This window comes from Oncorhynchus kisutch, linkage group LG5 (assembly GCF_002021735.2).
Source record: "Oncorhynchus kisutch isolate 150728-3 linkage group LG5, Okis_V2, whole genome shotgun sequence".
Taxonomy (NCBI): domain Eukaryota; kingdom Metazoa; phylum Chordata; class Actinopteri; order Salmoniformes; family Salmonidae; genus Oncorhynchus; species Oncorhynchus kisutch.
Genome location: NC_034178.2, coordinates 45293013 through 45314132, shown reverse-complemented (window position 1 = coordinate 45314132; position 21120 = coordinate 45293013). Strand labels below are relative to the sequence as shown.

General features: G+C 43.1%; 2 protein-coding genes and 1 pseudogene across 2 annotated transcripts; 2 read left to right on the top strand and 1 right to left on the bottom strand.

Moving 5' to 3' along the window:
- Positions 1-113: 113 nt before the first annotated feature.
- Positions 114-4795, top strand: LOC109891094 (RNA polymerase II subunit A C-terminal domain phosphatase SSU72-like). Its single transcript, XM_020483395.2, has 5 exons — positions 114-395; positions 1478-1621; positions 3148-3287; positions 3456-3574; positions 3909-4795. The coding sequence occupies exons 1-5, from the start codon at positions 316-318 to the stop codon at positions 4008-4010; spliced, it is 585 nt and encodes a 194-aa protein (XP_020338984.1). The 5' UTR covers positions 114-315; the 3' UTR covers positions 4011-4795.
- A 1289-nt stretch (positions 4796-6084) lies between these two features.
- LOC109891092 (transmembrane protein 240-like) lies at positions 6085-14535 on the top strand. The gene is made up of 3 exons (XM_031825160.1): positions 6085-7068; positions 11904-12112; positions 13225-14535. Exons 1-3 carry the CDS (start codon positions 6983-6985, stop codon positions 13368-13370), a joined length of 441 nt encoding a protein of 146 aa, XP_031681020.1. The 5' UTR covers positions 6085-6982; the 3' UTR covers positions 13371-14535.
- On the bottom strand, positions 14518-20567 carry LOC109891093 (ATPase family AAA domain-containing protein 3-like; annotated as a pseudogene).
- Positions 20568-21120: the final 553 nt, after the last annotated feature.

The window sequence follows — 21120 nt, the reverse complement described above, 5'->3', positions numbered from 1 at the left end:
TTGAGAAGTTTATGTTTGGATGACGTCATGTATGCTCAGGAGGAAAAAAATCGATTTGGTATGAAGCCCTGCCCCCTATGACATCAACTGTAAAACCTTGGTTAAAAGTCCCCGCCGCCATTTTAACAGGCTCACAGAAAGAAGATTGTAACATCGCCTTGAAACGTTTACACCCCGTTGTATTTGCTTAGTTAGCTAGATCAAAGGCCTTCCCAGCAGTCTTTTTGTAATAGTTACATTTCTACCACATTTTAACTAGTTGTGTGCTGTACTTAACATTCGATTGCTAGTTATTTCAGAAAAATAGCATTCGCAATGCCGAGCCACCCGCTGCGCGTGGCGGTTGTGTGCTCGAGCAACCAGAACCGCAGCATGGAAGCGCACAACATCCTCAGGTAACATTACTGGAAGAAAACTAAACAACGACGACATGCCAAGAAGCAAGGACCTTTGATTTTCATCGGCCTGGGTCTTTTACCTGGCTGAAAGCTCACCCTCCTCGACACAATGGGTTTACTACGCAGACCGCAGCCTGTTTCCGGCAAACGACGCATTTTATTACAATACACAATGGCTAACTTCCATATTTACACGACAGAGACGTATACTTATTTATTTTTGTATCAAGCTCAACTAGTTCCCAGTAGCACACATGGAGATAAAGCTAATTTATTTTTCTTCGCCGGTGTTACGAATACCGGAAGTAGGGCATTTTTTGTTCAGTGCAGTGGCCATCTGCATAGCCTCCGTCAGTCACTAGCTGGAGGTAGCTAGATCAAACTGACTATAACTAGGCAACCAACCAGTGAACTACCTGAAATTGTAAAAAGATGGTGAAATATATATATATAAAAAAAATAGGGAGACCTGCCATGCATCACCTACAACGTACTTTCAGTTTCGGGATTATTCCATGAAAGCGTCATAAAGTAGTTGTCACTCAACAGCCTCTACATTCAAAATTGAGAAACTTTTTAGGTAGGGTAAAGGTCAAATCAAACGCAGCCTCTACATTCAAAATGTATAAACTTTTTTTTAGGTAGGGTAAAGGTCAAATCAAACACGATCGAGCGTTGCTTTGCCTGGACGCGAGAGAAATATACTTGCTTTCTAATGTGTAGCGCAAGAAGCTTTTGACGGCGTTGTCGTTCGCGACCAGTCTTTTCTCGAGTACGCAAAGCAATGCTTGTTCGCGTTTCGTTTGATTTGTTTGGCCTTAACACTAAACAAATGTATCTTAGACTAATTTGTCATTTTACTGAGTAAATAAAAGTTGAAAAATCTCCATGCGTGGGGAGAAAGGTAAGGAGAGCCTGCCTATTGGGGAATGACGCCTGTGATATGGCTCTTGAGATGAGATTACTTTATTGATGGTGACTGATCCACAAATTTCCCCTTCTGTGGTCTATGCTTTTTGTCTTGCATGTGCTGGTCTGTAAGTAACCGTTTCCCCCCATCATTCTCTTTGTTTATACAGCAAGCGAGGCTTTGAAGTTCGCTCTTTTGGGACAGGGTCCCATGTGAAGCTACCTGGTCCTGCACCGGACAAGCCCAATGTGTACGACTTCAAAACCACTTATGAACAGATGTACAACGACCTGGTCCGCAAGGACAAGGAGCTGTATCCCCTGCACTCTTGCATTCACACACAGACACAACATAAACACAGCCCTACCTCTTCATGTTTATTTTCTGCAGTGAGTTATCTTCACAGAAAAATATACAGAATTAGAAGTATGAAATTGTTAAGGGTGATTGAACAGGGAAGTATTTCATAGTGTTTATTGTTGGGAGATTTTGTAGGTAAGGGTGTCCTTCACTAACCTGATCTCAGATCTGTTTGTGCTCTTGCGAACACCATTGCTGCCCCTGTTAATCCAAACGTTGGCATGACAGAATGACAAGAAGCTGACATGATAGCACATACAGACTGCCACTCAGGCTAGTCCATTACATCTATTTTTGAGATGTCTCACATGCTGTCACAATTCTTTTTTAACAATGGTGGTGCGCTTGGAATATTTTACCTTCAGCAGGTTTCAACATGTAAACAAGTAGCCATTTACCCTCTATAACCAGGTAGGTTGATTCGGGGCCAAGAAACCAACACTTCTAGGGAACATATGCCAGTCTTTCCATATCAGGACCTGGATGTAGACTTTAAACAAAAGAGAAGGGCTGGTTTGTATAACACTATGTATTTGACCCAACTAGTTGTCAGTGTAGTTTTTTTATCCTACATATTCTTTAGCCAAGGGCACTACTTTTGAATGTGAACATTCTTTCCTTCTGTGCTGTGTCAGTAAATGCTTTCACATGTAAAGAATTGTAGCCCCTCCCCCCACTACAGGGCTCTCAACCATTTGCTCTTCAGAAAATAAATTAGCCATTGGAGCCAACTTCTTTGAATAGGCATACATTCATACGGCAACTCTGAAACCCACATGGACCAACCTTAAATGGACTCCTACTCCCTTCACACCTAAGATCTAAGAAAATTAGATATGTTTAAGCACTTACGGTGAAAAGGTGGAGTGATTACCATATTGTAGATGCCTATTAAATCCTCTCAGATCTACTGAAGTACATGGTGGGGTTGGGGTGGGTATGTACATGGTGCTTTGGGGTGGGTATGTTTAAATGTACAAAACTTTATTTTTGTGCAAGGAGATATCTGCATGCTCGTAAAAAGAAGGGCTATATATTAATTGTTAGTGGGAACGCCATAGCACTCCTTTCACTGGCCAAATCCCTATTTGGGAGTATACAAGAGTGGGACCTTATCCTTGCAATGCAGGCAAGGATTGGAGATAATTTCTGTAATATTTTCTTGACTATTCATCTCGGTTTTTGCTCTAAAAAATAGCATTTTTTTTCAATTTAAATTGTGTAGATTGGGTAGGTGACTTCCTAAAATATTGCACTGGTAGTTCAAGTTATTTGAGGCCAGTTACAATAAATGTTATTAGTTACATTTATTAGAAGCTTCCAAAGATCAAATACATTTTGAGTGAGTTTTTGCCTCTAGGGGGCATTGTGTCTTGAGTATTCACAGTGACTGACTGACACCTTAATAAGTTTCATATGTTTGAGGTCTTGTGTGTTGGTCTTTCGTCTTGCTGTGTTCCTTGACCCTGAGCACCTCAGATACACACAGAATGGAATCCTGCACATGCTGGACCGCAACAAGCGGATCAAGTCCCGACCGGAACGCTTCCAGAGCTGTAAGGACCAGTTTGACCTGGTCATCACCTGTGAGGAGAGGGTCTACGACCAAGTGCTAGAGGGTGAGAAGGGACCTGGGACAGAAGGGGGGGTTGGGGGCTTCTCATGTCAAGTTGTGAAATATCAATTAGGAATAGTGAATACGCTTCAAATAAAGTTAGTCTCGGGCTAGGTCACTCTGGATTCATGTTAATCAACGATCACTATTCTCCCCAATTTCTCCCACTCAGACCTGAGCTCTCGGGAGCAGGAGACTTTCACGCCGGTTCACGTCATCAACGTGGACATCCAGGACAACCACGAGGAGGCCACACTGGGGGCTTTCCTCATCTGTGAGCTGTGTCAGTGTGTGAGTGTCTCTGCCTGCCTGGCCACCAGCAACCATTATCACAGGATTACACTGTTACATTGTCATAGCATGGATATATGGTAGTATGGGTACATAGTGTCAAGTTGTTGCTACAGTGGGATATGTGTTTCTGCAAGATACATGGTGTGTCTGACCATAATGATTTGGAATGTAGGTGTGCAAATTATATTGGCGATAAATACATGCTTAAATGTTGTATGAGTAAGTGGTATGTCACTGTAATTCTATTACACTGAGCCCTAAAGTGTATGGATGTCTTGCCTTGACCCATGTAGCAGGTGTTGTATGTCTGACCATCCCTTCCCTCTCTCAGATCCAGCACACGGATGATATGGAAAACGAGATGGACGAGCTGCTGCAGGAGTTTGAGGACAAGAGCAACAGGCCTTTCCTCCACACTGTCTGCTTCTACTGATGCCCATGCTACCAAATCTGCAATATCATACGCCCCCTGACCAAACATGCACGTTTATACACAAACTCATGCATACTTCCATATACACTTACTGATGACCTTTCACACACACACCCTCTGCTGTTGGTCAGGGCTGAGGGGACAGGGATGAATGCGCTCAAGTAGGCAGGCTCATCCCTCCTGCTCTGCCTTTCCTCCTCAGGGCCAAGGTGGGCGCAAGGTCCTCCCCCATCCTACAGTGAAACCACTGACACGCCTTCCCACAAAGAGAAATGCCCCTTTTTTTTCAAACACGTCCTCCTCTACCTCTAAAGGAGGATGTTTTTCTAAGTCTTGCACAGGGATGCTGATTGCTGCGCAACAATGAATTTAATTCATTTTTAAGAATGATGAATAGATATTGTTTTTATGAAGTATGATTTGTCACATTTACTCTCGATGGTGGAGAGTAGTATTGTTGCCACGGATGGGATAGAGTTGAGACTGGTTAGGCATGAATGTGTGTGTGTATACCAGTAGTTAATTAGGAATTCATCAATATAGGGGGATAATGAACCAAATAGAGACCACAAGGTTCTCTTTTGCCCTCGTTTCCATTATGTTTTGATTCATGTTTAAAAACTCAGATCTGCTACCTTTTCAGGGTGTCATATTTTTTTTCTTTTGAAAACTGAAAAGAATGAAAATATTTTAATTATTTGCAAGCTGAGAGTTCAGTCCAGAGTGCCTGAATATTTCTGTATGTACATATGAATCCATTAAATGAACAAACATCTCTAGAAAAACTTGATGAATTGACTTATTTTTTGTGCATTGCACAGATCCTGGATACACCACTCTGCATGCAGATGGAAGATTTTAATTAACAAATGTACCGTGTAAAGGTTCTATAGCCCAATGACAGCATTCATAAGGATGGCAAAAAATGTCCTCTTCCATCTGCTGATGCTCATGTCCATGGCAACATGATACTGTATATACCATTTCAAATATGTGTTTTATCCCAGGACTTTTTATGCAGTTACCCATGGGATTAACAGCATGCCCAATAAAAATGTTCAGTCCTGAGCTTACTCCAATTTCACTGACTAATGATGAGCAATACAGTTGTTATATTCGGTGCACAGAAACAATTGAATGGCAGGAACACAGTAGCCTGGCCCACCTTGAGTTGCACATGGACTATAATGTCAGAGAATATTATTTGACTGATGCTGCAGTTTGTTCATACTGGGAGAGAAGAGGAAAGGATGGCAGGGCTGCAAGGTCACTGATTTATGGGTAATGCAAAAAGAAAATCACCGGAGACCGAACTAGGGTTGAAGTGACATTCCCATATCCTAACCTCCCCCTGTCATCTCTAGTGACACAAATGGATAAATGACCTTGTCCTTGCCTCACAATAGGCCTATAAGACCAGGGTGGTTTGGTTTGTCATGGCAATATAATAAGGCAAAATTCTGTGACATTTTAGATTTCAGGTGACTGGTGTAGGCCTACGCTCGTCATGGTGCTGTTCATGGTGCTATATCGTTAGCTGGCACGCTTCGCGGCGCTGTCCATGGTGCTGAATTGTTTATGTGTACGACCTTATAAGGAGACACTGGTTCCATGCAGGTTAGAGAGTCAGGACAACGTTAAGAAAAAGCCTATTATTAACCATGGCCGGCACAGGGCTGGCATTCCCGGGGCCCCAATCCACTCAGGCCCAATTCATCTTCTTCTTGTTTGCTTTTCCCTGAGAGACGTCGGCAATAAAGTGAATGTGTTGTCACAAACGAAGCCCAGCCCAACAGAATGGTGCAGAATACATATTTAAACTGCTGATTGTCAGAGAGAGAGTATGCATACCAGTTATGTTAATTCGTTGTTAATTTATGTTGAAGCATGTTATTATAAACCAAAATCTTGACATATGAATAGGCGGACCTACTGAGCTTTTGGGGGCAAATATGGGGTGGAAATTGATTCAGCCTATAATTTGTTTCTCTGAAGGAGTCCAAAAATGCCTCCGCTATTATCAACTGGAATGCACAGTGGGAGGCTCTTTCAGTTGGGCCAAAGTAGCCTATCCTGTCGGACTATGAGAAATTATAGATAGCCTGACAATGAACAAACACCTGCTAGAGGGAGCTAACACGGAAAACGACTTGATTGGAGAAGAAAACACGAATCGATGATTCCTTGCCTAATGTTAGTGGATGCGTCCAGGTAAATAGGCTACACCAGGAAATGTGCAGTGGCTGGCATCACAGCAACGGATGGATCGCGACTTCGTCCTGATATCAACTGTGTTGTCGTGCTCTGGAATAGCCTAACAATAATTTTTCTGACATACGCTACAGCTTTCACACCACGCCTCCCCGTTGCACGCACATCGATTAACCATCTTCGCTGGTGCACAGAGTGCTTTTCAAAAGGGAGCGAAAATGAGACTGGTCCTCATCTCCTCATGTCGCGGAGAAAGGAACATTGGATAGACGATGCAATGATGGGTAGTTGGACACTGATGCTGCATCCATGAGCGCCTTCACTTCAGGGTGTTGTTTTTGGCACAGGTATCACAGGATAGTTCTGGAGGGAAAGCAAACAACTGGAAGTTTTGATTCAATAGTGCACAACCGCCACGATCTTAATGATTTTGGGGGATTTATTTGTGATGGTAAGAAGAACACCGTTATCCTCATTCCCCACACTCCCTTATGTGTAACAATTGAATCTGTTCAAAGCTGTCAAATGGATATTTCAAACGACCTAGTCATCAACGTGGCCTACATGAGGCGAAACAATCACTAAACTGTCAAGGAAAACATTGTTTTCTGGAGTAACTACACTTAATTCTTTTTTGAATTTACATTTTTGTGTGTCATCTACCTGAGAACTCGGGCAACATATGCTGTTATGGGAATGCGGCTGGTTTTGTCCCAGTTGACTTCAGGGGTTCTTTTCAGGCTATAGCGTGTCTAACGGACATGAACGCGCTACTGGACCGCTTTCACAACTATATTTTACCACATTTACGAGGGGAGGATCACGTCTGCCATTGCAACTGTGGAAGGTAAAACAAACTTTCCAAAATAATGTGATTTAATGTTATGCAAAACAAGAGCATACATAAACAGTTTGTTTAAAACTACACTGTAAAACCAAGTGTTTAGGATCTGAGCACTTAACTAAACCCATTTCTGTAACACTTTTTAAACGCATCATTCGCTGTAACCCTTTTAAACACATGAACACGTGTATTCAGCACAGGGCGTTAAGGGTTTTAAACACTTAACACTGGGGGTATTATTTTAACACTGTAGGGTAAAGTCATATTTGCATTCTTCCCAGCATGCCTTTCAAGTGAATGTGAGAGATACCCACCAATGACTCTATTTGCTAGTGACAGAGGCATGGTTGTTGCATTCAATCACTTATATTCCTGAAGCGTTCACCTGGTGACTGTCTATGTGAATGTGTTCAAATGAAAAGTAAACCATTTATGAAGACAAATTATACATTTAATCCCATAAAACCTTTAGTTATGACCTAGTTATTGACATTGTGGTTTGAAAATCCTGTCTCATGAGCCACATCAGACCTGCAAGACACAATATGCTGGTTTGCGAAGTGATTAGTAATTCCTATCGGAATCCAGCCAGAGGGAGGATACCCAAGAATTGTACTATTTTATCACCCACAACCTGCACTCAGAATGACTGCTATGGTGAAGGACTAAACAAACACGACTACCTAAAATATCTAAACTGGAACAACCATCTCAGTAATGGGTGCAATAAATCCAAGTGACAGATTGGTTTAGTTTAGAAAATGTAAGTTATTTATCTCAAAATAAATGTATTTTTGTCATAGGTGCCGAATAGAACTGATCTGGACTTTACCGTGAAATGCTTGCTTAGGAGCCCTTCCCAACAATGCAGAGTTTAAAGATAACAAATAAAATAGTAACACAAGAGGAATAAAATAAAATACACAGGAATGGAGCTATGTACAGGCAGTACCAGTACCAGATCAGTACCAGATTAGTACCAGAGGTATTTGAGGTAGATATGTACATAAAGACAAGGTAAAGTGATAGATAATAATAAGAGTAACCTAAATACCAGAGCAGCAGCAGCAAATTATGGGTGTAAAAGTGTGTGTATGTATGTGTGCTTGTGTTGTGTCGGTCTGCATGTGCGTGTTATGTGTGTGTGCGTATGCGTATGCAGTGTATGTGAATGTGTGTGGGTTTTGTGTGGGAATGTCAATGTAATGTGTGTGAGTGTGTATATGGTTTGTATACAGTATATAGTCTAGTGAGTGTGTGTAGGGTCAGTGCAAGATAGAATCAGTGCAACTAGTTTGGGTACCATTCATTAAGTGACATGTCACACTGGGAATGTAGACCTGGTCATTTCCATCATGTACAAGAGCATAGTTCAACATAGTTCAACAGCGGTTTCATACATCGTTGATGTACAGTCTGTAATGAGATGATAAAAGTGATAGGAGATGCTGTAGGCTACATGCAGATAATGCATTATTGCAGATGCTTTACATCACTAGTTCACCAGTGATCTCTGAGGTGAGTCGACATAAACAGAACTGTCAACATTCTTTGTTTATAAATAACAACAAAATGTTGATGGACCATCCACCATAAACAGTGCACTATCACCTGCACACTGTATCTGTCACCTTACCCATATTTCAGCACAACTGAACAGGACATTTAATTCAATAAATCTTTACAATCGCGTGGTGTTTTGTTACTCAACTGGGTTGAGTTAATTTCTGTTTACTTTCTCAGATAGAAAAAAAGATGTGGGAGTGGCTTCATTATTATTATTATATTTCCCAGCATGCTTTGTTTCAGGTTGATTTTAAGAATAGTTAGAATAGTTTTAATATCTCTGTTTTCTCATGTACATTGATTGATTAATTGATCTTATACTATATTGATTGTATACTATACATACTATATTGATTGTATACTATACATACTATACACAGTAACTATAAGAACGTATCCAAACCAAAAACCATGGATTACAAGCAATATCCGCGCTGGGCTAAAGGCTAGGGATGGGAAACGGACATGGACGCGTACAAGAAAGCCTGCTACGACATCCGATGAGACATCAAACATGAGAAAAAACAATGTAGGAGGAAGGTGGAATCCTATTACACCCGCTCAGATGCTCATCGTACGTGGCAGGGTTTGCAGACAATAACGGATTACCAAGGGAATCCCAGCCATGAGTTCCCCAGCCATGCAGAACTCCCAATCGAGCTACATGGCTTTTGTTTTTCTGGAAAAAAGCCAGTTTATCCAGATGCCTGTGTGACTTCGCTCTTCGTGGCCGATGTGAGCAAAATGTTTAAATAGGCTAACAATCACAAGACCTCCGAGCCAGACTGAATACCAGGGCATGTTCTCAAAGCATGCACAGAACAGCTGGCAAGTGTCTTTACAGACATGTTCAATCTATCCTTGTCTGTAATCCCAACATGTTTCAAACTGACCACCACTGCTCCCATGAGCTCCAATGTAACCTGCCTAAATGACTATCGCCCTGTAGCACTCACATCTGTACTTATGAAGTGCTTTGAAAGGCTGGTCATGTCACACATCAATACCATCATCCCAGACACCCTAGACCCACTCCAATTTGTGTACTGCCCCAACAGATCCAAAGATGACACAATCTCAATTGCACTTCACACTACCCTCTTCCAACTGGACAAGAGGGGAAATAACTATGTGAGAATGCTGTTCATAAACTACAGCTCAGCGTTCAACACCATAGTCCCCTCCAAACTCATCACCAAGCAAGGAACCCTGGGACTGAACCCTTCCCTCTGCACCTGGATCTTGGACTTCCTGACGGCTGCTGCCAGGTGGTGAGGGTACGCAATAACACCTCCACCACGCTGACCCTCAACACAGGGGCCCCTCAGGTGTGTGTGCTTAGTCCCCTCTTGTACTCCCTGTTCACCCACGACTGCGTGGCCACACACGACTCCAACGCCATCAAGATTTTCTGACGAGACGATGGTGGTAGGCCTGATCACCGACGGCGATGAGTCAGCCTAAAGGGAGGAGGTCAGCGACTTAGCAGTGTGGTGCCAAGACAACAACCTGTCCCTCAACGTTAGTAAGACCAAGGAGCTGATTGTGGACTATAGGAGAAAGAGGGGACTGGGCTGTTCTGGAACGGGTCGAGAACTCCAAGTTCCTTGGCGTCCACATTACTAAGGACATAACATGGTCCCCCCCCCCCCCATGAAATGCCTATGTATGTTATGTTGTGAATTTGAACATGACATATGTGTCTCTTGTAGATTATTCTGACGTTTTTCGTACGATGTACCCAGTGACTAATGAAAACTTACTATGTCCTCATTGAGATTTTACAGACGTGTTCAATACGCCTTATTTATACACTTTTGTAATATTTATGAAATGCATATTGTTGTATTTGGTAGCACTTATTTGTTTTTCCTTTGCCTCCAACCCCCTTCGATGTGTAGAACGGATGTGGGTGGGGCCAGGTCTACATAAGGGTGCAAATTTAAAAAATCAACAAAGCTCTGACGAAGGCCGTGTGGCCTATACGTAATCTTATTAAAGATCAGTGATACTATCAAGAGCAGTGTGCGGTTTCCTTTTCCCTACATCTTGTTCAATCCTTGCCATGCACCTGCAAATAAGATTGCTCAGATGTGAGTGCCTTTTGAATTTTGTACCATCAGGTTTGAAAGGCCATAATGTATTAATTCCAGCCCAGGTGCAATTTAGATTTTGGCAACTAGATGGCATTAGTGTATGTGCAAAGTTTTAGACTGATCCAATGAACCATTTCATTTCTGTTCAAACTTTTGTAACAAGACTGCCAAAATGTGCCTAATTAGTTTATTAAAACACGTCACTTGTCAAGTTTTCCATCAACTCCTAAGGTTTCCGTTTACTCACTCAGATAGAAAAAGATGTGGGAGTTGCCTCATTATTATATATTCCAGCATGCTTTGTTGCATGTTGATTTTAAGAAAAGTTTGTTTTAGTATCTCTGCTTTCTCATGCACATTGATTGATTAATTGATATTATACTATATTGATTGACTTGTTTGTTTGTGCTCTCCACATCCTCCTTTTTTTGTTGGCACATACAGTACCTTTCTCCCTTGCAAATCTCTGGCCACTGGGGACAGAAACAGTTTTACTGTCTAGTTTTTGTTTGACTTGTCAACTAACGAGAATTCAACATTCACGTCATTGGATTTAGGTTAAAAGTTGGGTGAAAAAAATACTAAATTCCAATCAGTTTTCCATGTTGATTCAACGTCATCACATTGTAATTGTTTTTGTCCAGTGGTTGCCCACGTCAACACTCTTCTTGCTACTATGGTTTCTCTCTATTGGAGGTGATTCCTGCAGCCCAGTGGTAGAGGGGGCTGGTCCACATGCACCCCCCATGCCCCACCTCCCACCTCCCATGGGGCAGTGAGGCCAGCTGTTAGTGATGCGTTTCCTGTGCTGCCCTCCAGCTGCAGCTGTTCACCGCTCAATGATGGGGCTGACAGCAGCACGCCCACCCAACCCCATCCATCCATCCAACCATCCCACTCACCCACACACAGCACTATAGCAAAGTACATAGAACCACACATAGCCTAACCATATACAGTCTTTGTATGGTAGATTTAATTACTCCCTTATGTCATTGTATCTTCCTCAATGCACTTTTTACTCCCCCCCCCCCCATCCTCCTGTCCCTCCTCTCTTCTCTCGCTCTACTCCCTCCCCTTTTCCTCCCTCCCCGCTCCACGTGTCCTGCTCCCTTCTCTCTTCTCCTTGTCTCCTCACCTCCCCGCCTCCCTCTGTCACCTCCCTCTGGGCTTCAGGCACCATGTACACTATGTGATCCCGTATGATGGGGACCAGTCTCTGGTGGACTCTGCAGAGAACTACTTTGTGAGTGACAGTGTGACCAAGCAGGAGCTGGACCTGATGTTGGGACTGCTACTGGGCTTCCTCCTCAGCTGGCTGCTGCTGTGCCTGGATGGGGCGCTGCACGCTGCCCTCAGACGTTGGAGGGCCAAACAGCACCATGGTGAGTCAGCAGGGGGACACACAACCACAGGCCGGCTCCGAGAGGCAGAGAGACAATGTATGGGGAGCTGGTCTCAAAAGCCTGGCACAGCTTTGAGTTTCAAAAATAGCAGCAGTAGAAAGTTAGTAAGGAATATAGATTTTTTATTCATGGGGTGGGGGTAAAAATAGGATGTTCTTTGGATAAGTGAGGGAATGTATAGGAGAACAAATGTCTAAAGGTGCAAAGGTGTGATGTCTCAACTTTTAATTAGCCTTGTTTGATGAAAATTGCAGTATCGTGAGCAGCCTCTGTTCCGGAGACTACAGTACAGTGTGTAAACCTGTCTATGGTTCAATGACTTTTTATAAGTGTGACTCAGCCATCGACCCACTTTATCACAATATTCCCCAGCTTGCTGCTGTTTCTCTTTTGATTTCCTAAAATTCATTTTGGATCAGTGTTTTTCAGGCTTATATATGACAGTGGGAGCCCCCCCCCCCTCCTCAGATTTCTACATTAAACTGTTGGCACTGATAAAGTCATCATACATTCTTCCCCTTTAGTCTAGTCACAGTTTTTCCATATTTCTCTATCCAGTTGTGGGATTAGTATAATTCCCAGCCAGAGCTGCTTGCCGTGTATGAAGTGATGGAGTTGGTTGGTGTAGAAATTAGTCATGTATAGCTTCATGACTTTTCAAATTGATCTTTCCTCTAATGCACACACACACACAGCGTTTATTTGAGTGTCTGTGGTTTTAAAACTGTGAGTATAGAGTAGACTTACTGCAAAGTTTCAGTGTCTTGTGATTTCTTTCTCCTCTCTCTATATAGATTTGTAATCCCTCTCCCTCGCTTAAAATTCAGTATTTATCTCTCCCTTCCATCTCACCAATTAAATTCATGTTATTTAATTCTGTCTATCCTGTGAAAAGTCTGTGGGCTTTAGTAGTTTGGTGGAGTGGTCTCGTCTTCTCTCAATCTCCCCTCTCACCAGTAACCGAGAGGTGGCTATCTTGAATCCCAGAGCCAGCAAGTGAAAAAGATGCATGCACACTCACACATAAACTAACTGGAGGACACATCCTTAATCTTCCCCAACCCACATCTTTTTTCCTTTACTGTGTCCAGATGCGTTCTCCTGGTCATGGGTTCCCCGCTTCTGTAACCTGGGGAGAAGGGTGCACATGAGAAAGCTAGAGGACTCAAGTGGGAACATGGTGCACATTAAGCAGAAGCTGTACCACAACGGACACCCCAGCCCACGCCACCTCTGAGATCATTGGACTGGCTGAGACCATAGACTGAGACCTGCTGACAACTGATCAACCAGACACAAGGGCAGCTAAACAAAGACTATTCAAGATATACCCTTCAAACCATACTGTTTCTTATTGCCACTGGATAGAACACTTTAACTGGCCCAATGGCCTTCACACACAGTGCAAAACTCCTCACCGTCCATATTTTTCTTGACTGGAAATGATTTCATGTAAAAGGATGTAGGTAATGGAGGGTCCAGTTAGTAGTGGGGTTAGCAATTTGATAAAAGCGTGTCAGTTTTTCAAAATAGTATATATATATTTGGTTTTAGAATGTGAATTTTGCTAGAAGTGGGGGGATAGGGTGTATGTTTTGCTTGGGGTTTGTCCGTTTGTAGAACAGTTTGTTTATTTTGCCTGAATATGCCCATTTTGAAATAAAAATATTTATTTTGCTTGAGGGTGGTCAAATTTTGAGAGGGATTTGTGTATTGGTAGTACTTTGTCTATTTTAAAAACCTGGCATGTGAAAGCTGTACTGAAAGGGGCCTAGGGAATGTATTTTTCGTGGGTGGGTGTCATTTCTTTCTTGGTTATTGATGTCAGTAATTACACATTATTTGGGGTGTGGAAGAGAACATAAATGCTGCCTGCTCATCTAACTGTGTGGTGTGTACAGTATATGCAGTGTGCCAACATTAAAGAGCCATTAGGAATGGCACTGTTGTGTATGTGTGTGTTGTTAAGGGGTTATTAAAGGTTTTATTTGATATTTGGTCCAGAGGGTCATCACCATGGAAACCTGGAGATGAAATTCCAAGAAGGAGGGTTACACTCAAGAACTCTTTATAGTTGACAAAATACTTCACACTGAACAGCCAGCTGTAGAGTGCCTCCATAATAGTAGCTTTGAAAGGGACTGCCTGTGGTGTATTAACTCATATCACAGGTGCAACATGCTCTTGTCATGGCATTGAAGAGTGACACTGTATGAGGACTGTAACCCATTGGGATCCTGAGTGTTCCTCCCTTATGAATTAGTCTCTAGGGAGCAGGATGTAGCACCCTTTCACTTCCCTGCACCTCCCCAGCCCACCCCCATCTCTCTGTGCAGACATCGGTGTTGTAAAAATTAAATGGTTGTTTCATTAAAATGGACCACTGGAGGTTAACAGTGACAGAGTCCTGGTGTGTCATTACACAGGTTCAAGATATAGTTCATCACCATCTGTTGGTCACATGATTTTTACAATTATTAACATAGGTGCAGCCATTGTAAGAAACCTGGATTATTTTCATCCACACCATCTGAATAATAGAGTATCATCTCTTACAGTCCACATCAACATCAACATCAATAGACAGTGTTTCCATATAAAGTATACTTTTTATACAAATCATATATTATCACAGCTCTCCAACCTCTCCAGGATTGTTTCATGATCTGTTAGTGCCTCCATCCCTCCTCCCCCATCTCTTTCAGTCAGACAGACAGACGTATACAGACAGTCAGGAGGAGTCCTCCTGTAAACCCATTAATCCCAAAAAGCAACCCTCTTTCTTCCTTCCCCTAATGTTAAACTGGAGTCCTATCCTTGGGAGGAGTTTCTGTCCCACCCTCACTGCTAGGGGCTTCATCAGTTTGGGCTACACCCTCTACCCCCCCAGGTGTTACCACTGCTTCGACACCCTCCCCTTTGGCCGGGAAAGTCCCCTCCTCCGCAGGCAGGGTGATACTGTCTGAGGAAGGTGGGGCTGATTCTACAGGTAGAGGCACCTCCAATTTCAGCTCCTCCCACTTGACAGGGGTCTCCGGTCTGCTGTCCATCTCCAGGACCGGGTTGAGTACTCATGAGGCTGTGGTGGCTCCCATAGAAGTAGAGCCTATATTGCTGCTGTCTACTGGTCCAGTGCTGTGAGAGGCTGTGCTCGTGGCCCCAGCCTCCCCGTGCAGCCAGTCCATCTTCTGGAGGTGCTGCCGCACGGCGTCGTCCACCCGAGCATCAATCATGGGCTCCGTTAGGACACCATCCTCTGAGGAGTATGCTGCCGCCTACAGGAGGACATAGAATACATTAATTATTACATTAAATCTAAATAAAAGATTTTATCATTACAGTTCTTGTCCACAGAATGAGTCTCACAGGAGAGATGAACATGACACAGCAGAAGGGGAGTAACAGTGACATACATAGTGATCCACTTCCCAGCTCTGCTTCTATAAATAGTTGGGAGAATAAATGGGTCTGGACTTCTTTGGTAACCAAATCAACTTGGGTCAGAATTGCCTGCTGTGGCCATCCCTAACCTTTCATCTATCTATGACCCTCTACACAGGCTCTCCTAACAACAAATAATTTATGTCAAATTGGCGTAATTGGATAATTCTGGTTGTTATCGTTTCAAAAAGCATTGACCTATGAACCTCTAAAGGAAACGCATCACATACCTGCCAGGCCACGCCCAGTTTAGAGATCTCTTTGCCCGACATGCCCTCTGCCCCGCTCAGCGATGTCTGAGCACTTCTGACCATAGTCAAATTGAGCCAGCTTCATTCTCCTGCAGGGAAAAACAGAGACAGAGGAACATGGAGACATAGAGAGGGATTACAGACAGATACGGATCTGAATGACATCCTGTCTGGCAGAATGGAAACAGGTCTGCGTTATGAGGTCTTGTCTGACTCTTATCTGGGGACCCACTCCTTAAGTGTCCAAGCTCCTTCCACCAGCTGGCTCGGTTGTCTGAGTGTTGTTGAGCCTGGTCCAGCTTCCTGTGCCCGGTGTGTAAATCTCCCCCTGCCCCTCTGCCTCTCAGGCCCTGAAAGCCCCACTGTAATTAGTGACTCAGCATGGCTACGGCTGACTGGGATCCTGCTGCTGCTTACTGCTGGGACACCTGCTCTTAAAGACCTGCTCCTGACACTCCACAGCTAGAGCTTATTTTGAAGAAAAATAGAGAGAGGGGCCTCCTTCCACCCAGGCACTCAAAGGTTAATGCCCGTCCACATGTGTGCGTGGGTAGGTGTGTGTGTGTGTCAAGGAATGTGGATGACTCCAAGTATGTCTGGGAGTAGTTAATTACTTGGCATTAGAACTTGTTCCATTATACATCCCAGTGTGTGTGTGCTTGTGAGAGTGCCCTATTTAAACCTGTGCTGCTGTGCTGTGTGGGCGTAACGCTGTATGACTCACCATCTCCCCTCTGTGGCAGGCTCAAGCACGTACCTGTCAAAGTACACCAGCCTCTCATCAGGACCCGGCAGGGAAAAGTTCACTATCTCATCAATGTGGTCGTTGATGGCCCAGTCAAACTGCTCCAGCTGGTTACTAGCCAGCACCATACTAGCCAGCATCATGAACCTGGAGGAAGATAACACACCAGTGGGCTACTAGGGTTAGAATGCTGTGGTATTTGAGGAAGTTTGTACATCAGAATTCAGGGTGTTGGGCATAGATATGGTGAATTTAGCGTGAACGCGGACTGACTTGTTGCTCTGCTCTCCAGTGCGGTCCAGGAATGTGTTCAAAGTTGTTCTGATCTTCTCCTGCAAACAAAAATACACAAACCTTGAATTTTATTTTCCAATATTTCAACAAGATCATTGTTTTGGTTTTGCTATCATTTCAATACAGGAAGGTACAAATACCTGGGTTCAAATCGTATTTGAAATAGCTCAATTACTTTCACACATTTGAAGTAAGTACTCAGATATCTTATATTTGAAAAGGCAAGTAGTTGAATATTTTACTTTATTTGGAAATACACTTAGAAAGTATTTGAAAATAAAAAAGAAATATTTGAAAATGCATTTAATCCAGATATTTGAAAATACTCTCAAATACAATTTGGTAGAGTACTAATTTTATTTTTTACAAATAACCATTCAAATACTCTAATAAAAGTTATTGTTTTGGCCTGTGTATTTTAAAATACTCAAACACACAGAAAAAGGTATTTTAAATACCAGATACTCAAATACATATGTATTTGATCCCAGGTTGTACACAACACACTTACGGTAGATCTCTTGCAAAGGAATGCAATCGGCTTCATCAACAAACAGCAACAGGCTGTGTCAGACAGGACACAGGATGGCATTAGCAGAGCTGCACTGGTCTTAATTCGTTCTCTGTATATAATTTCAAGTGCATGTCTGTTTATGGCAAGTTAAAATGTATATTATGTAGATACTTACGTTACATGGTTATATCATGGTTACATTTACATTAAGTTCTATCAATAGTATGATAGCACTGCAAGTGAGGGTAGCATACCCACGGCGACTGGTGTTGGCCCAGTCAAAGACTTTGTGCATGGCGGTGATGCCCTCACGGCCCAGGGGCGCCACATCGCCACCCGTCATGATGGCATAGTCCATCCCAGAGTGCACGGCTAGCTTCTACTCAAACCACAGAGAGACAGTTACCAACATAACACCTCTTGTCAAAGTCAAGGTGATTCTGTAAGGGGCCTACCTTAGTGAAGAGGGTCTTTCCATTACCTGGGGGGCCGTACATGAGGATGTTCCTGTAGAGCCCACTGTTCTGCCGTGTGTTTCTAGTTGCTATGGCGATGTCACGTACACACTCTTCTAAGTTAGGCTGTGGGGAGTGGAGGGAATCATTCATATCAGGGAGATCAACATTTTGTCTCAAAGCAGGGCTGCAAAAACATATATTCACTCTACACAAGATGTGTACACAGCATTCTCTATTAATGTCTCTTTAATACATGTGCTGGGTATAATATCTCCCAGGTATAGTTGTGTTGAGACTGTATAAGGTATGACTCTCTGGTGCTCAGGTGTGTGCTGAGTGTTGGTACTCACACTGAGCACTACTCCCTCCAGGGCATCCCGAGGTTTGCTTGTCAGGCGCTTTGAAATCTATAAGAGAGGAAAAATAAGAAAATGTACCTCACCATCACTTCATAGTACTTCTACATAAGTGTTTAGCTAACTTAATTTACTTGCAATAAAAAATGTAAAAATAAACACAAAAAGCATCAGACACAGGACTTCTACAATGCACAGCAGGGCCGCTCTATCTTGGTGGGGTGCTTGATTGCCTCCGCCACAGCGATGCGAGACGTCTCTCTGACCAATGAGGCCTCACCGAGCCGGGCCTCACCGAGCCGGGCCTCAATGTAGCGCCCTGCCACAGCTGTGGCGTTCCGGGCAGAATATACACCCACAGCCAGCAGGGTCAGTCCTGCCACCTAGTGGTGTGAGGGAACAAATACACTACATTTAGAGACACTCCAACAGCAGCTTAGATCAGATATAAATAAACCTTTAAGATATCAGGTACTTATTTAGGAGTCATTGGGAGTTTGCATATTAATGAACATAAATGAGGAAGTAGAGTGGAAGGCAGGTCTCACCGTAGCTGTGACTTTATCCCAGTCTGACACAAAGGCCTGGAATCCTTCCCCAAACACAGCACCTGCAGTCCTGAAATGACAGAAATATACAAAGACAGTCAGGTATCCAATATAGTATCTTTCTGTATGGTCTGTAATGTAATACACTAAGTCTGTCTCACCGTACAGTCTGTGCTCTGCTGCCTTGAAGTGGATCTGCTCGCGGATGAGGTCTGCGTTTTCCCGTTCAACACATGCACGTGCTTTAGACTCTGCCTCTACACGTAGCAGCTCCTTCTTGTGCCTCAGCTGCATCTCGTGCTCGATTGTTGCTATGTGGAGCGGGTAAATCAGTGGATATAATATCATTATACCATAGCATTGTTGAATACTCGTTTCTTATTGGCTTGAAGGACATTCTAGAGCGTGCATTATTTCTCTATAGAACACATACCCCCTCATTGATCATCCCTTACACATTTTGTGATTGCCAGACCCCATATGGCTAAAATGACCAGTGAAAATTGAAGCAGAACCATATTCCTGGAGGCTGTGTGACTGTATTATACGGGGTAAGTACATTTCCTCATAGCCTCCTGTTTAAGCACAGAGTCCTCCTGTTTGCGAAGGTTGTCCTCATTCAGGGCTTGCTGAGGACACAGAAGAGAGGCGACACTCAGTCAGGTGGACACAGCATTTTCACTTCTTTCTAGCCTAAACAGGACTGAGTAGATATTGCAGCTAATGGCAGTTGGTCTTACCTGTTGCTTGAGTTGATCGTCATACCTCTGTCTGGCAAGTCTGTCTTTGAACTGTGCTCTCTGTAAAGGGATATGAGGAGACGGTAACCATAGTAACATGTTAGTCGCCCTCTGGTGGACAGATATGTAACCCCTATATGTAAGCTCCTCTCCAGCTCTCATTGTAGCCTGTTTCAGAATTAAAGCTAATTGTGCAAACAATTTCAAGCTCTAAACTTACCGACACAATTGTACTCTCTACAAACTCAAAGACATCTAACAACTACAAAGCAAATGCTTGCTTCTACAGTTTACCCATACCTCTGCATTATGATCCATGCTATGAGCCCATCATTGACTCCATACTCTGCAGTACAATGAATACTACTGCACAATCACCCTTTCTGCAGTATCACTAAACCCTCTCAGTACCAGCTCTCTCACCGATTGATGCTGCTTGGTCTCCTCGCTGACAGTTTTCCTTCTCTCCTCCCCTTGAATACACAGCTGATCCCCCTTCAGCTGCCCCATACCTCTTCCTTGGATTAATAGTATAATGTATTTGGTGTCCAACACATTACTCTGCATGTGCCTTGTTTAGTGCAACAGTATCTTGATTTCGGTCTTCAAGAGACATACATTTAATTTAATGACAGTAGACTATATTCAAACTAATTAGAAGTTCCAGAAAAATCTACTTAATGTTCTGGAAAATAATGTAATACAAGGTTTTAAACTGACTGAATTAAGGTATACAAAATGTAATGTAACTAGAACTATCTGGCAAACTGAACTGTATGAAGGAATACCCTTTGCACCTTTCACCTTGAATGCACTCTCGATCAACTTCCAACATGAATGAAAATGTGCAGCACAACGTTCAATGTGATACATGTCATTCTCGTTTACTATAGTGTTGTCCTACTGATAGCTGTCATGAAGACTAATTAACTAGATAGCGTAATCTCCTAGCTAGTTTCCACTGTTATCTATGTAAAAACACCGGCCGGTGTTGCATCAGCATCACTGCTGCGGGTGCATCGCTCTTTCTTTAATGATTACCAATATGTCTCTAGTTAGCTACTAGTTACACAGTCCTATATAATCTAGTTATCATGCAAGACACTTACTAGACTTGTCGAGTTTCTTTACCGCCTGGGTCGCTCGCTCTGGCCCTGTTGGGTCGAAATTGCTCCATTTGTCCTTGGGTTTATCGCCACCACCACCGGAGCTGCCAACCCGTGGAGGGGGTGGCGCTGGAACTGGGAATTCTGAGGGCGCCTCAGGCTGCCCCTTATTCAGGCAGAGCAGCCAGAAAACAGAAAATAAACTGCTGGCCCAGGCAGGTGGAAGTGATCAGGCTTGGCAGTCTATCACTACACTTCCTTCACACGCGTGTCATGCTGCCGTCTTTGAACAAGCACAATAAATATGAAATAATAATTAAAAAAATTATCCCGTGCTCATTGGTTTGGGAAAACACTATTCCTCTGATTGTTTGTCCTTTGTTGAAATCAAACATATAGCCCATCCGTAAGAGGCTATGGTAGCCGCAGTGGTCTAAAACGTAAGTCTTATAATAACCCTGAATAACCACACTGGAAGGCCATATGAGACAATGAATGTGATAGTTGCATCATTTGCGGAGTTTTTTTGTACTT

Excerpts from the sequence above, each read along its gene's own strand:
- LOC109891094 (XM_020483395.2), top strand. The coding sequence starts at position 316 with ATGCCGAGCCACCCGCTGCGCGTGGCGGTTGTGTGCTCGAGCAACCAG. Across the intron at positions 3,288-3,455 it reads CTACGACCAAGTGCTAGAGG|ACCTGAGCTCTCGGGAGCAG; the intron begins GTGAGAAGGGAC and ends TCTCCCACTCAG. Across the intron at positions 3,575-3,908 it reads TCTGTGAGCTGTGTCAGTGT|ATCCAGCACACGGATGATAT; the intron begins GTGAGTGTCTCT and ends TCCCTCTCTCAG.
- LOC109891092 (XM_031825160.1), top strand. The coding sequence starts at position 6,983 with ATGAACGCGCTACTGGACCGCTTTCACAACTATATTTTACCACATTTA. Across the intron at positions 7,069-11,903 it reads TGCCATTGCAACTGTGGAAG|GCACCATGTACACTATGTGA; the intron begins GTAAAACAAACT and ends TCTGGGCTTCAG. Across the intron at positions 12,113-13,224 it reads GAGGGCCAAACAGCACCATG|ATGCGTTCTCCTGGTCATGG; the intron begins GTGAGTCAGCAG and ends TACTGTGTCCAG.